Consider the following 16,456-nt stretch of genomic DNA (forward strand, 5'->3'; position numbering starts at 1 on the left):
GGAAATGTGTGTTGTAGCAAAATCAGCCCGTCCTCGATGGGTTAATAGACGGTTTCATAGACCATGAAAGCTCACTTCATGATGGGATTTTTCGGATCGATGTCCAGCTTTTTCCTGCGGATGTTGAGGGCTCCCTTCTTGTCCACATCCTCCTTGGCCTGAACCATGTTGATGAAGTAGTCCAAGGTGACCATGGAAGGTCGTCCGTTGACGTACAGCGTGGAGGTCTGGATGTCCTTTATGCAATTTCCCTGTCGACAGGAGCAGGTGGACAGATAGAGGGGCATTTACACGGGTTTGCCATTTGCCAGACAAGAATGCACTACCACAGTCCTACGGCAAGAGTCTCACTCCCAAGAAACCCATCTCACGCTCACACGCCCAGCAACCCTTTTCTCACACCTCCCAGAAAGAAAAAAAAAATGTGGCAGATAGATAAATAGAAAAGATATGGATGAGAAGCCCATTTATGCTGAACTGGCGTCACTATTAAAGTAAGGTAAACTGTTTCTTTTAATTCTTTTTGTTGGCTAGAGGATACCTATGTGGCTACATTTTACAGCTATTTTCCTTTCTGAATGAATAATCTAAAGAGGTCTAAGAAAAAAAAATCTGCCATCTACTAAAGTCATGTCAAACATTCTCTGTATATGCATTCACCCATGACCAAAATTTGTGAAAAAAAAAAACTGAGGATGGTGGGGGGGGGGGGAACATACCCTCCATCCATCCCCCTTGGTTGCTTCGATAAAGCAGGGAGGTGAGACAAAACCTCCCTGGATAAAGCACACTTCTTCACTCCAAGCCAGTTGAGAGACTTGGCATCTACGCTACTATGCATGTTCTGAATGGCTTTAATTTGACTACACCAATATGCTGTTGACAGAGCCCATACAGAACCTGCCTAGCACTATACCTTCCACCCGAAACTGAAAGTAATTGAAAGTAAAAAGATAACACAATTACACTGTGCATCAGTACGCATGTCTGAATGATTACTTTTTTCTACATGAAGGATGTGAGAGTACGATGTACTTCCAAGGGGGAAAAAAAAACTCTGAAAAATTGAAAATTGAAAATTGAAAAGCAAAGTCTATAAAACTGCATTGGTAAACCTGTGAACATTTCAATGCATTCGGAAAAATGCTGCCAAAAATGTCTATAAAGTTGGTGTGGTGCAGATTGAAAAAAAAAAATGACAACAGATTGAACACTGAAAGTTTACATCCCTGTAATACAGTTTTTTGTTTGCTTGTTTGTTTTTTCGATTCCCCAATTCCCATCAACTGCACAACAGGATAAAATTTCAAGAAATCTTTTGTCATGATGACAAGTCTCTGTAATATGACGCATCACTTGATGGAATCTGACCTGGTAGTACACGTTGTGTACAGGAGCTCGGCCAGTGTCGAGGATGGCATCGTAGTTCCTGTGGTCGATGATCAGGATTCCTCCCGGCCGCAGGAAGTCTGCAAAGTTCTTAAGGGCCACCCGCTGGTTGTTGAGGTTGCCCTCAAAGTCTGGCAGGTTGGCGAAGGAGTTACCCAGGCAGATGAGGGCATCGTACTTCCCCTCTTGTGAAGGGAGGTCGTCGGGGAGCGTGAGCCAGTTGGCAATCTCAATTTCTGCATTTCACAAAACACGCACGGAGCAGAAACAGACGGACAGACACACACAGACAAACATACAGATCAAATCAGCACAGGGAAGGAAAAAGAGAGGGGGGGGAGGGAGGGAGATGATAATAACCTTCATTTCTATATTATGATTCATGAGCCAAACTGAAAGTAAAATCTCTTTTATGTACATAGTGTAGAGAGCAGGACTGGAAAAATGTGCACAAAGATCACAGTGGATAAAGCATTTCAACCATTTCTGACACACCTTCTTTTGTACATTCAATCTGTACCAGCTGAAATCAAGAAGTACAGTCACAAAACTACCAGACAAGGACGATACATGTAAATCTAATAAGCCCATTAATAGGATGTCGTTGAAGATATTAATGATACTCAAAAGTCAGAGCTGGTTTTCATTTTGATCAGTTTTAAACAAATGTCCACTGAAGTCCACAATAACAGTCCATAGATGTGTCACCAATGCATTGTATTCTATTCTCTGCCCTATGGGATAAGCCTGGTAGATTATTGGCAAAAGGATTGAGTCACACTCGAGCAGTATCAAATAGAGCAGCACTACAAATTTCTACACATACATTGTATAAGGTTTATATACGCTGAACACACAGTAATGAAAAAAAAAGCAAGAAAGTCCATTGCCTGCAAAACTTTTCAAATATTGAGAATAGAACAGTATGCTTGTGGTTTCATAAAACAGTCTGTAGTACCTGGTGTGAGAAAATCTTATCAAATCGTTATTACTCCTGATTACCGGTAATTATTATCAGAGTGATTTTTATCATTACATTTTGTATGTCTACAAATACTTATACTACTATATCACTAATACTTGAGGATACATGTATTCTAATATGTGATGAGAAAAGGAAAATGAGAGCTTTACCCACCTATTCTTGTAAAAAGGATGTGCAGAACTACAAACAAAAGTTTGACTGCATATATTGCAATTGCAAGAATAGTTTGTGATCATAGCTTAACAGATAAACATTTCTATGTTTTGTATCTCACCTCTTACAGATACATAAGAGCACTACAGAAAGTTCTTGAAGATATAAACTATCCTAATACATCACTAGGAACATAACCACAAATTATGAACTTCCTCAGAACTTGTGCTGTATGATAATTTCTCTCTGTAAGAAACAGAAAAAATAATGCCTCTGGCATTCCTTCAGGCGGAGGCATAAAAACCTCACTGAAACATCCCTTTCACTCATGCTTTGAACATCCAAGAAAAATTTTACCCACAATGCACTGCAATGCTATATTACTGCATGTAACAGTTTTTTTACTCAGTTGCAAAACCACCAAACCCTCCTTCACAGGAACAACAGTTCTTATGCACAGCTCTTGAGAGCCTCAGCAACACTCATGATAAGTCACCTTGCATTTGCTAAGGAGTCATGGGGAACTTTATCTACCACAGAACTCCAATCCTTTGTATGATGTATAGCTTCTTGCATACCATGTAGCAGTGCTGAAGTGAATATATGACAAAGCATGAGCACAGCTACATTACAATGTTTATTCAAATTGTTTTACTACATTGTTTTAAAGGGATCATACAAGTGGAGATTTACTTGTGACCTACATTGTAACCTCAGGTTTTTAATATTTTAAGGTGAAATAATGAGAAACCTCTTTTAAAAAAGATGAAAGAGCATATAATTCCAAGAGGAATTCAACATTTATTTGATGAAAATTGGTTTAGAGATGGCTGAGACACCCAAAACAGAGCAATTCTAATCAAAGGTGGGACCCAGCTTTTATTACAATCACTTTGTTTTACTTTGTTTTTGGATGTCTCAGCCATTCCAAAACCGAGTTTCAAAAAAAAAAGAAAACACTTTGCATTCCTCTTAGAATAGTATGCTCTGTACTATAGTACAAGTGGTTTCTTGATATCTCGCAAAAAAAGTTAAAGCCTTATTCTCACCTCTACCAATACTATACCATCCCTCTTACTACAAAATGTACAGTCTGGACATACACTGTAGTGAGAATAATGCATTCCAGTTTCTTTAAGATTGGAAGCAACTGTTTCCATTCTTTCTCATTCTCCAGCAAAGTTGTCTGTTCAAGATCTTCTACACTTCTTTACTTTGATTACATACCCATACATCTGTAGACCAGTGTAGTGAACAGACTATAATCATATTTTGAAATTATAAAGTTGTATCAATGCAGAAAACGTTGCAGTCCCTACAGATGCTCCAAGTACAGGTGGCATCAGCATATCATCACTGGGGAAACAAAACCTCGTATCTACAAAATGTCAAACATTCAGGAAAGCCACAAAACATGGCGGCCAAAGCACTATACCGAATGGGATAGCCTTCCCTTTGACATGCTGTGGTGGCTTTATTTTTGGGGTAAGACAGCTAAGATTTGGACAGGATATAACTTAACTGATTATCTGACCTTAAAACAAAAAAAGTCATTTTCACCAAAATTTCAGATAAGAGGTCTTGTCGCCCCAGCGACGATATGGCATACAGTACCACTCTATCACCACAGCAGATGGCAGGTGTTGACTGTCCATATGGCAAAAAGGCCATGCATGGAAGTATGCGATTGCATCATACATATGAGCCCCTCTGCACTCTTGGTATTCAAATGCATGGAACGAAGTACAAATATTGTACTTTCTACAATGAAAAACCCTTCTGATGTACATGTACATTGTACAACTTGTACATTGTATGTATGTTGTCTGATAATAGGCTGTCTGCAGTAAGAATTCTATTTTGCTAAATTCTCTGCAACATTGCACTTACAGAAAGTTGAGTTTTACTGGAAGTATCCTTAGTGTCTGGATATGATATTACATAAAACAGTAATTAAATCACATGTCCACTGGCTTTGATATGGGTGCATTATGCTGTATCATGAGTTCATCATACCTAGAGCTCCAAAGGCAAAAATGTGCAAAGTCACCACACAACCTGACAGTGTGTTGTCCCATTTTGGCCACATCTGCAAAGAATGTAAATATATCAAACTGTTCATCAAGCAAACTCAATGCAGCACTGTGTCCATTATCAAACCCTTTTGAGCGAATATCTGTTATTTGCCATGTCATTCACACAAACTGAATGGGTTGGGGATGCTTTGTGTACAACTGTACATCAGGGACCAATAGTGGCAATATGTACTTGTTGGGAGAACTCAATAGGATGACGTGTTTTAAACATCATAAATTTGAAAATCTTGCTGCTGGTTTGCACATAATTCCCTTACAGTATACACAAAGACGTACAATAAACTTGTAAATGCATATTAGATTCAAGAAATAATGAGTGATGTAAACCATACAATGACTTGCTTTTTTAAATGTGTACTTGTGGTAAGATTTGCTGTTCAATAGCTGTAGCACCAAGTTGCACATTTAGGGCCATTGACGTCACAGTTACACAGCAGAATTTGAACACTAATTCCATTCATTTTTTAATTCATTCAACTTTGCATGGTCATATCAAGTGCTGTCCAAGAATATTATGTCTTTTTAATACCCACAGACTGTTGCATGTAAATGTCCAGCAATAACCTGTAGAAAGAACCAGAAACTTGTGCATTCTATGTATGAAATTTTCACGAGAAGAGCCAAGATATAAAACTTAGTCAAAATGCATGTGATGTTCTTGTCTACAGTCCATGCATTGAATGCACGTAGCAATTCACAAAAAATTCTTGTTGCGAAAAAGGATGTCAGCTCCAATTCCTGAAAGTTTAATGTCGTGAATATTTCTGGTTCTACAGTACTCATGGACTCATGGAGCAGCATAGAATTATACTTTTCCCTCTCTTTCTTTTTTTTTTCTGTTGTTTTATTTTGGTATAATATGAAGAAGCTTCTTGAATGATCTTAACAAATTAAATTTGTAGACAGAGACAAAGTGAAGAAACTCACACCTGAAGAAGCTTCTTTTCAATCTTTTTTTTTTCTACTTGGGAAAAATGGTACTGACAACCACTACAAACTATTTCTCATAGCGACACTACTATTGACAAATTCATTAGTTTCTGGACAAATATTTTTTTGTGTCACTTTCTGATCATACAATTTTAGAAAACTCAATTAAGCACTGTGCAATAATAGATTGCACTAGTACTTTCTGTGCATGCAGACCATACCTCTCGGCTGCTTTATTCACAGTTAATATATTTTGTACAATGCCAGGTGATTTTGTGCTGCATTCATCCCCGCCTTGTGACCCTTGATCAAGGGAGTGTGTCCACTTGCTTGAACAGAAAACCCACAAATGCCTAACCATGTATAATGTAAATCTGCATCGAGCATTCATTGACCCATATCGGACTTTGCCAAGTATTGTTGTTTTGCAAGCTACATTACTGCCTGGGATAGATGAAATACGTTGTACAAGTAGACTCTACACTGTATACCAGACTTCAAATTTGTTGCTCTGTCATCACTTGTGTTATGCACCTAGATAAATAAAATAAAAGAATATGCACAACAAGGTAGTGAACAGATTTTCATCTTACGGTGAAGGAGTCAATTATCAGGGTTTGAGACTGGGGCATAAAATTTGCATTGACACAATAACTAAAAATGAAAAATTCAAGATTTTGTGTACAAAGTATATATGGCCTATTATGGCAAGTTATGAGGCGATGACATCATGGCCTCACTAATTTGCAAAGTATTGACTGTTTAAGAAGTATTTTGTGAAAATGAGCCAAATGTCACCAACTCATACACGTAACTTCTTTAATATTAATCCTTTTTTGAACAAACTTTCATAGAACACTGTGCTTATTGAATTTCACTCGTTCTCATCAGACTAGATCTGTAAATGGTCCAGAATTCCCTGCACATTTAGATTAAATGCTGCAATACTTGCACCACACGTACACATTTGTACCACTTTTCTTGCAGTGCCTTTAAACAGTCGTATGTCAATGCTACATGTTTTACATTGTCAGCAGTTCACTTACACTGAAATTAAACTTTAAATGCACTACAATTATATCACATTTTACTGCATTCTATGCTTACGTGTCTGTACACAGACTATACTGTATGCCACGGGTCTAGGGCAATTATCCCCTGGGCAATTACCCCAGACCCTTATCATAATCCTAATCCTGAAACTAATCCTAACCATAACCCAAACTCCTAACACTAAACCCAACCCTAACCCTAATCTTAACTCTAACCTTACCACTAACCAGTATTTAGCCGGGGGGGGGGGGGGGGGGGGGGGGGGGTAATTGCCCTCGGGGGAGTAATTGCCCGGATACGTATGCCACAGTAATGTTCATTTTGTGTTGTAGGCCTACCCATCAGTAGTTGTAGGTATCTGATAGTACATGTATGCATGTGTTCTCAACCAATTGATGGTTGTGTGCCACCTTTGCACCAAAGCATCTTTGCACTTTCAGCATGGTGACTTACTCAAACAATTATATGATGAAAGAATAAGGTACAATGCAATTATACACCTGATCGATGAAATACAACATCTCTCAAGTTTTACACGCAGTTAATCAAATTTGGCAAGGTTTGAACTTACGTAACATACAAACATACAACCTGGCTTCAAAGGAAGCAATCACTGGGTACAAGTGTAAGTGCTCTCATGGCTCCAATCAACCAAAAATGCAAAAACCTGAAGTCCTTCCAAAAAGTACCTGACAATAAGGATAAAATGTCCTACTCAAAAGCATTGTTGAAGCTGCCTACAGTCTTGAATCAGAGACCTACAGATTTACAATTGTATTTATAAGGATACTGGAGTCTTATCTACTGAGTCTTTCTACGTAGTGTTAATGCTCTATGACTTTTCGGCATCATTATGAAGAACAGCTGAGCTATTTATAAAAGAAACAAGGTGACTCAAACTCACCCCCATGTTACGCACAAAAATGTAGTCAAATTTGGTATCCTCATAAACATAAAACCTTGGGAAGGATTGTTAAAAGGAGCTTTTCAAGGGCCATGCAACAGGTAGCACATGTCTTCTTTAACTCTTTCTACGCCAGGGAGTTCCGATTTGGACAGTGTGTATGATGCTGTGCTGGGGGGGGGGGGAGGGTTATGTGCTAATCAGCACTCAGCGTGCCCACAAAGGAAGGATTTGGCGGAAGGTTGTATACTCTAGAACGTCACGCACCTGCAACAGCAGGGATCTGGTATCCATTCATCCAGGGCTTCTTGCACCAACCATTTTATCAAGGGGTGTACATTATACATAAATGTAATTGCTGCCTGTAAGTGTATAAAGTTCTTAAAGGACAACTCAAGTCCATGGTCAAGTTGACTTTATAAAGAAGAGTGGATTTGGAAATAAAGGAAAACTTCCCCTTGGTTTGCACCAGACATAAATTTATTTGTTGTCTACTTTAGATACCTTTGAAAAAACCTTACAGTTCCTTTTTTTTAACAAGATACACTGTAGTCATTAGTCAATCACTGATACTCTGCAAATTATTTTGATAGGAAGAACATACAGTAGTCTCTCCTTTTTAAAGTCAGAATCACTCAGGTAATAACAGAGATCTATACATTGCAAACCAATAGAAGAGTTGTGAGATGACAACACCATTATTCACTTCATTTTGTTATGGGCAGATGCAGTCATGATCATTGTAACAGTTGATAAAAAACATGTATTTAATAATCAGTGGATGTTTTCAGTCTTTCTGTTGTTTGTTTTTTTTTTTTGTTTTTTTTTTTGTTTTGTTTTTTGTCACACTCAAGCCTGAAGCAGGGCATTTCTTGAACTGCTTATTTCCACTTGGTTCCTTTTGTCCTCAAGTGTGTGTTTTTTTTGTTTTTTGTTTTTTTTTTTTCCCAGCAAAAACTGCCAGTGTACCAGGTAATCTAGGGCTGTTCCTGACACTGGATCAGTGCCAAATACGTGATGTCAGAGGGTGACCAAAGTACAAAATCATGTGTACACAAATTCTGCCGAGTCAGCAAATTCTATTGCCAAAGTTAGTATAACAGTATTTCTTTCACATGTACGATCATGTGTACAAACAGTGAATAGTGGGTCTCAAAAAGTTTATAATTAGGTATTCAAACACAACTTCCTTAGCAAACATCAGCTATCTCGCACAAGATCAAAAAGGAATTGGGCTGTGGCAAAAACTGGTATCAACCGGTAAGTTCACCAGTAGGTGATAAAATAATTTCCTGTAAAGTGCTGGCTCAGCAAAATATTGGATGCAGCTTGCAATATGAACAAGTTGCCCTCAGGAAGCTGCTGCTTGCAGCAGATACAGTGTACAACATGCAAGGTTATCTACCAGATTTATTGTACAACAAAGGTTCCACAGGCTTAAAACTTCCTTTGATGACTGGAGGATTAATACTGTAAAGAGATGAATAAAAGAGCAAAGAAATTTAGCTGCAAAACTCATACTACCATCCAGAATTAAAACTATAAAGTACAATACGTAGCAAGGCAAAAAAGGGAGGTTATCTTGCTATCGATGAACAATGGATGGACAAATTTGATGTGCTCAAAGAACTAATAGTCTGTGATTATTTTTTTATCTTTTTATTTTTGTTACCAAACCAGAATAATGCTCCTCATGTGACATTTCCTAAAGATTTTAAATAAAATTTATTAAGCACCTACCCCACTTGTCAAATGCGTCCTCCTTGCGACGGCTCCACCTCTCACGGAATGCATGCATGATCATCTTGTCCGAGGCGTCAACGCTCACTACCTCGAAACCTTCTTCCAGTAGCATCACAGAATCAATTCTGATACAAAGGAAAACACAGTGTACAAATTGTATGTTTGATATTGGGGGGAAAAAAACCCTTGAAATCATGTTGGCCAAAAATTATTACAATGTATAGCAAACCTGTCACTGACAAGTGTGCAATATGTCAGGGTTTATAACCTCAGTCCATTATCTCTGCATGTACTAAATCATGAAACTAAAGGGTTGTATAGAAATGAGAGACAGTAAGCTACATAGATTGCCCTACACGTAGATATCCAGAGTGCATTACAATTTCTAGAATTGAGAATGAATGATATAGAAGAATGTAAATCCTGTTTATATATTTCAACTACTAGTATATTATTATGCTGGTTAAGTGTTCATGTGACAAAAAAAAAAAGGAGAAATCAAATGCCAAGATAATGCAACATTTCTTACATCAGAGATGTACACTGTACACTGTACATCAGGACAGTAATATTTCAAGAAGATATGGGTGTGGGACAAGTACAGTATGTACCCATGTAAATGCTGCAGCACTGGTATATACAGTGTAATACTGTATGTCTTTATTACCTTATCATATGACTTGTTATAAACATGCATTAAAGTCAAGGCACTGCATGTACAGTACAATGTAGATACCGAACCAATAAAACAAAATACTGTTCAGCAAGTCATGCATACAATATGAGAATGTATTTATATCAGTTTGAAGGCTATTCAGAATTGATTTGGTTTAAGGCACAATAGACCTCAAAGCATATCAATGCATCCATGACATCCTGAAGGTGTCAGACATTACACCACATGGGCCAATACTGTAAAGTGGATATTTTTGCACTCGGCCAGGCAAGAAGAGTTTCACATGTTTTTAATTCTGCGGAATTGAAACATCAACTACTGAAGTAAGGCAAGCAAATATTCACATGCTATTTATTTTTGCGCTAGTTTCTGGTTGCGCGAACTGTGCAAAAAATGTCAACACCAAAAAAAAAAGTCCTTTTACAGGACAATAAAGGCAGCACAGGTCCATCATAATATATATAGTAGACAAGTCATTGCTTGAAAATTATGGGAAAACGGTTCTCCAAGTATTTAGTTTCATTACAATGGAAGATATAGTGCTCAAGGTCATTGAAGGCTAACTGTGCAGGTACACTGTACGTTTAATGTCAAATTCCCATTTTACATGTACATGTACATCTGAATTGCATGAAATGAGCAGCTGCACAGAAGCATACAATGTAACAACATACAAACAGTACCGGTACAGTAATAAATAGCATTTTTTTTTTTTTGTAGCTAGAGTATTGATGTTTTTAGAGAAGTGGTTATTTTACAGGGAGAACTGTACAATAATAAACAGTATTTTTTTTTTTTTTTTTAACTGTAGAGTATTACTGGTACCGCATGAAGAAGAGTTACATTGTAAATAAATATTTTCCACGGAGAACTGTGCAACATAAAAAAAAACTGCATTTCTTGTAACTACAGTGTTACTGCATAAAGAGAAGTGGTAATTTTTATCTAGGGAAAAGAGTAGAAGTATGAATAGGCATTTCAGCTAAAGTACAATAATACTGATAATTCTATTTACTGTGACCATTGCTGCCAAATGCTCGACATGTGATGTGGTTCTGATTGAAAATGGCAGAACTGTATTTGGGCAAATAGTCAACAACCTGTCGATCAGATTAAATGGCAAAACTAAGCTTCATCCTGGAAAACACTGTTCTGCGTTTTCCAGTTAGATCTATTGCTGGTAAAGTGTCCCTCAGTACTGTGTAGGTTTAATTAATACATGGCTCTGTAACTGTGTCATCTATAAAGTACTGTAAAAGTGGATATTTTCCTGTGACTATTTTCGCGCTTGGCCCGCTAAGAAGAATTTCTTGTGATTTTAATTCCGCGAAATCAAGACATGAACTATTATAAAATGGCCTTTAGAATCTCTGCAATCTCGTCAATTGTCATGCATTGATATTTACTGATCCACACTGAGCCATGCATCCGGTAAAATCCAAACGCATGGCCATGTGTCCAGTAAAATCCGAATGGCTTAAGTCTTGTTTAGTGTAATAGACGTGTGTACCGGACACATGATGGGGAAAATGGTTGTATTTCATGAATTCACGGGCCCATTTTTTAACACAAATGATGCACAGGCCCATTTCATGGCCAGTGAGAATTGGATGCTCTCCTTCATAACTTCGAAATAGTCTAAAACCCACTCGCTGCGCTCGTGGGTTTTAACGGATCCAAAGTTAAACTCGCACATCCAATTCTCAGCGATCCACTCTGTCCTGTGCATCATTTGTATACTGGAACATATGGCGAGCTAAAATATTTGCGTGCTTTTTATTTTCGCGCTAGTTTCTAGTTGTGCGAAATGTGTGAAGATTTCGACACCGCAAAAATTTTCACTTTTACAGTATTCAACAGACCAATACATTTCCCCTCACTTTTGAATGCTTTTGTTTTGTTTTTGTTTTGTTTTTTTTTTCAATTTCAGGGGAGGCGGATGACTTACAATCCTTTATCCTCACTGAACTCATCAAGTTACTGATACTGAAGTTGATAATGATATCAATTGATGCAGAGACCAACTGCAGGGCTGCAGTATTGCATACATCCTCACCTGAAATTTCACAAAGAGCCTAATTCCTATCAAACAGATGCACATGATAAACTTAAGCCATCATGAGGCATCAATGTGATAAGCATGCAATTGCAAATCATTCGTCACGAATCTGTGTGTACAATATACAGTTTACACTTTATTAGACTACTTTTCAAGAGTCAATCAATGAATACTCGTTCGTGAGCGAGACAGCTTACAATTGTATATACTTAGTAATACAGGTCGGTTTTAGCAAGGAGCTTGGTTACATTCATTGGTTTTAGCAATAATGGTGTATGAATAATACCTAAATGTCAAATGAAACGGGTAATTGTGGTATCAGACTTCACTAATTCGGATCTTTACCCACCCAGTTCCACATGCAACGTCTAGTACTTTCTTGCAGTTTTTGTCGCGAAGCAGCTGTGTCAGCCACGTCCTGTACACTTCTGTCCTCTCATTCCGGCTGCCGATGTAGTACTCCCATACTTTCGCCGCCTTGCCGTCGGCGTACTGGTCAGGGATACCCTCCGCTGCTACACCCAAGGAGCGAGTACGATACACGCTGTCCACCATCTTCGCCAACGATGTGATTATAATATTTTGATATACTCGACAGCTTTGATTTATATATCTTCAAAGTTCTTGAGGTTTGAGGAAGATAAATCAATAACTTCCTCCAGGCGTAGTTATAATTCGGCTAGTTAAAAGATAATCTGTGAGAACACAGAGATAAGAGTGCCTCGTCTACCGAGCAGTATTGTAAACATGTGCACGATGCGATGCGAATAAGAGCGCTGCACTTTACAATCATACCAAGTTACACTACACGAGAAATGATGAATGAGATCGACCGCGACGGCTCGCTGCGCTGATGATCGCATGCGCAGAAAGCGTAGCCAGAGTACAATAACAATCATGCGTATATTATTGTATTTGACTGTGTTTACAAAGTGAGAGAAGCACAATCCGAGCAACGCGCGATACCACCAAACGGAAGACCACCCCACCCTATCCCCGGCCGGCCCCGCCCCCCACTTACCCACGGACTCCTATTACAGAGCGGACCATAATTATTTTCAACCTGGTTCAATTTTTATAATCTTACACAAAACAAAATACATGTACATGTCCCCACGAGGGGTTTATGTTACCTGTGAATGATTTTTGAAAAAATAAATTGAAATTGAAATTGAATTTAAATATCTGTACGAGACCGGGTCCCAGAATCGACTCGCATCATGCCGCCAATTCATACTTCTGACTTGATAAAAATATGGACACAGGATGCTCGCTCATTTATAGTTTACACATCCTTCGAAGCAGTTAACTTAGAACACTTTACCAAATTGTGCACTTTGTGTAGGCGTATTTATACCATCCTGTCACGCCAAAAATCTGCGCGCACACCCATTTGAATCAGTATAACCTCAGTCGTTGACATGTAGTATAATTGTTTCTTTCATTTTTACTTTACATTAGTAATGTAGGCTATCACACTGATATTGTTCCATCAAGTAGCTCCTTTTTGTATGTTCTTTAGTAGTAATTGAGTGTTTGTTTTTGTTTTTTGTTTTTATCATTTCCCCTCAATCATAAATGTCTAATATGTGCTCCATATATATGTCCCTATATCTGATTTTATTCTGGAACCCATATAGGCCTACACAAACTTGCTCGATACGTATAGGTCCCATCATAATTATTTCTCGTACTTTTAATCTATATAACCCAACATAGTACTCAAAGAAACAGACCTCTGTGTTTTAAACATAGTATTGAGACGGACTGTTTTACATTCGGGGGAAGTTTCACCTAATTTGTGATTTGAAATTTTGGTGTCCTACTACACTTTTTCTGTGTCACTTTCATGAGAAATGTGAAAATGAATTGAAATTGGAATTGAATTGTGAAAATACGCAAGTCGTGTGTATGTGGTGTATGCTTGTGTCACTAGTGGTATGTGCTAATATTGTTAGATTTAACAAAGCACCTTCTATTTGCTTGTTATTTCTGATGAGAGATTACCTTATTGCATTTGAAAGGAATGAACAATAAATAGCTAAGCAAGGGAACCCTGCGATTTCAATGATTATCAATAATTAAAGAGAAAAGTTATGAACGCTACATAAATTTAAATAGGATGAGAGAACCCATTAGCCTTGATCTGAGCAAAAACGTGGGAAGAGGGAATAATAGTGAATGTGCAAACTGCATTCAGCTTCCCATTTGCACGACATCTGTTCAATTTTCTAATGTATATCATATATACAAGCCTATACTCATACTTAGCATCGTATAAAATAGCCCTCACTCGATTTTCTTAGCCTATAAGAACTTTGGGATATTACAAAGAATATAGGTAACGCAAATGCATACTGACTTGTGTTGATTTATAATACCCTTATATATAGATTTACCATATACTTTCATAATGAATTTCCGCTGTTTTTCTTCAAATGGATCCATCCACAAAAAACAACTTTCAAACTAGTCCATGGCTTCATTTTTCAATCCGTTCTAAAGTATTACTTATCATGATTATACAACAGACATCGAAATAACCTTCCCTTAACTGAGCATAACCTGCATGTTTCCGTAATAATACCATGTATTTTAATAATCATAGGTTGATATCAGTGATACGGAAACAAGCATGCATTATATCCTATAAAACTGAGCGTTTTGAAGATGGTGATTCAACACACATAGACACTGACAATTTTTTTTTCTCAAATTTGTTTGAGTCTATATTGGAAACGGTAAAATGAAGAATTCATCTGCCCAATAGTATTATGCGTCCCCTGTAAAGAAAGAGTGATCAGTTAAAAAAAAAAAAAAAAGTTGGAGCTAATATAATTGTGAAGAAAGTAGATATCGTTTCAATGTCAGAACATTCTTATTTTGGTGGGTGTGTTAATTAACTTATCTGTATTAGTTTTTGTTTGTAATTTGTTACTGCGTGTTTTGGTTTTTGTTTTCGTTTTTGTTTTTTGTTTTCCCTTGATCGATCGAGTTTAATCACCTGCAGTATCAAGCGTATATTATCACCTGTCGCATCAAGTCTAGGAGCTTGGCCATAAGAGTGCCAAATGGGCCCGGAACATATCCTCTCAGTTTGGAAAAATGTGACCCGCACACTTTGTCGCCAGCTTTCAAAGAGCTAATCTGTCATTCATATTTTTGTTCTCTCATGACTGAATGAATGAAGGAATCGAATAATTCTATGGATCATAGAAATATGAGGGCTTTTTTTCGTTTTGTTTTGTTTTGAGTGCAAAATCGCGCTTTGCAATCAAATTCCTTTGACAAATGGAAAAAAATAAATCATACAAACAGAAGAGTATGGGGTTCGTTAAAATAAAACGTGGATTAAGAAACCTGAAGAAGTTGAACATTTCACACACACACACACACACACACACGCACACACACACACACACAACCACACACACACACACACACACACACACACACACACACACACACACACACACACACACACACACACACAAAGTGACTGCTGTAAGAGTCATGCAAACCAGATGAGGTGATGACGTCATCACTTCAGAAATCTCCCACCCGTGTTTGTGCATATAATCATCATCATGATCTTAATGAATAAAAGTAGGCCCTGTATGTATGGTTGATAATATGGAGTGACAAGGCCTACATCAATCCCTCTTCCACATTGGTCACCCATACGACTCAAGGTTAAAAAGATCTCTAAAAAATATGGATTTATGTGAAAGTTCGAGTGGAAAACTTGAGTGGTGATGACATCATAAACACATCTGATTTGAATATTGTAGATGAATAGTTAATGCAATCATGTGACTCTTCTACTTTTTCTGTTTGCGTGAATTATCTCCTTGGTTTCTCCATTTCGTTCAGACCTCGACGATCGATTGGTTACTGTAGTAGTCACTTCGCAGGACCCCGAGTAATGACAAACAGACTAACCGGTATGTGAAAGGGGAGGGCGCTGTAGCTATCGGTAGCACAAAACACGATTGAGCGTCGTTGAACTCGTGGGACGGGCGCCCTATGAGTGCATTTTGTGTTGGGTGTAGGAATAATGTCATGTACATGTGTTATGCATATACACAAATATACACACACACACACACAAAGAATTTATATTTGCTGACTGTCCTTGTGGCGTTCAGTTGTATAGAAATGTTAGAAATATCATTAAGTGCAAAATGTGAGACTACATCAAAATAATATGTGTGTTTGTAGTAGTATTTTACAAAATCATCACAAACACAGAGTCACATCGTAACTGCCATTCACTCTACATGAGTGTTAGACTGTATGATTTTATATCAGCTGTTTTAGTTAAGTGAATATCAAATTGTAAATTACAAATATTGTTTTAGAACTGTTTGTAATTCTTCAGAAATCGAGTCTATGGTTTGCACTGCTGATGAGTTTGAATAAAGTGTACCAATCGCAGCCATCAAACCATCAAAACCTCTCCTAGTCA

The 16,456-nt window shown here is 37.7% G+C and overlaps 1 protein-coding gene across 1 annotated transcript in view; it reads right to left on the minus strand.

Moving 5' to 3' along the window:
• Positions 1-12,749, minus strand: part of LOC140227387 (glycine N-methyltransferase-like) — a 14,196-nt gene extending 1,447 nt beyond the window's left edge. Inside the window, exons 1-4 of the mRNA XM_072307798.1 lie at positions 12,338-12,749; positions 9,251-9,378; positions 1,372-1,625; positions 76-251 (exon numbers count right to left, since the gene is read on the minus strand). Of these exons, the coding sequence (XP_072163899.1) occupies positions 76-251; positions 1,372-1,625; positions 9,251-9,378; positions 12,338-12,543 (764 nt within the window). The 5' untranslated portion in view covers positions 12,544-12,749. The remainder of the gene's footprint in view (positions 1-75; positions 252-1,371; positions 1,626-9,250; positions 9,379-12,337) is intronic.
• Between the last annotated feature and the right edge of the window lie 3,707 nt (positions 12,750-16,456).

Source organism: Diadema setosum, chromosome 1 (genome assembly GCF_964275005.1).
Source record: "Diadema setosum chromosome 1, eeDiaSeto1, whole genome shotgun sequence".
NCBI classification, from domain to species: domain Eukaryota; kingdom Metazoa; phylum Echinodermata; class Echinoidea; order Diadematoida; family Diadematidae; genus Diadema; species Diadema setosum.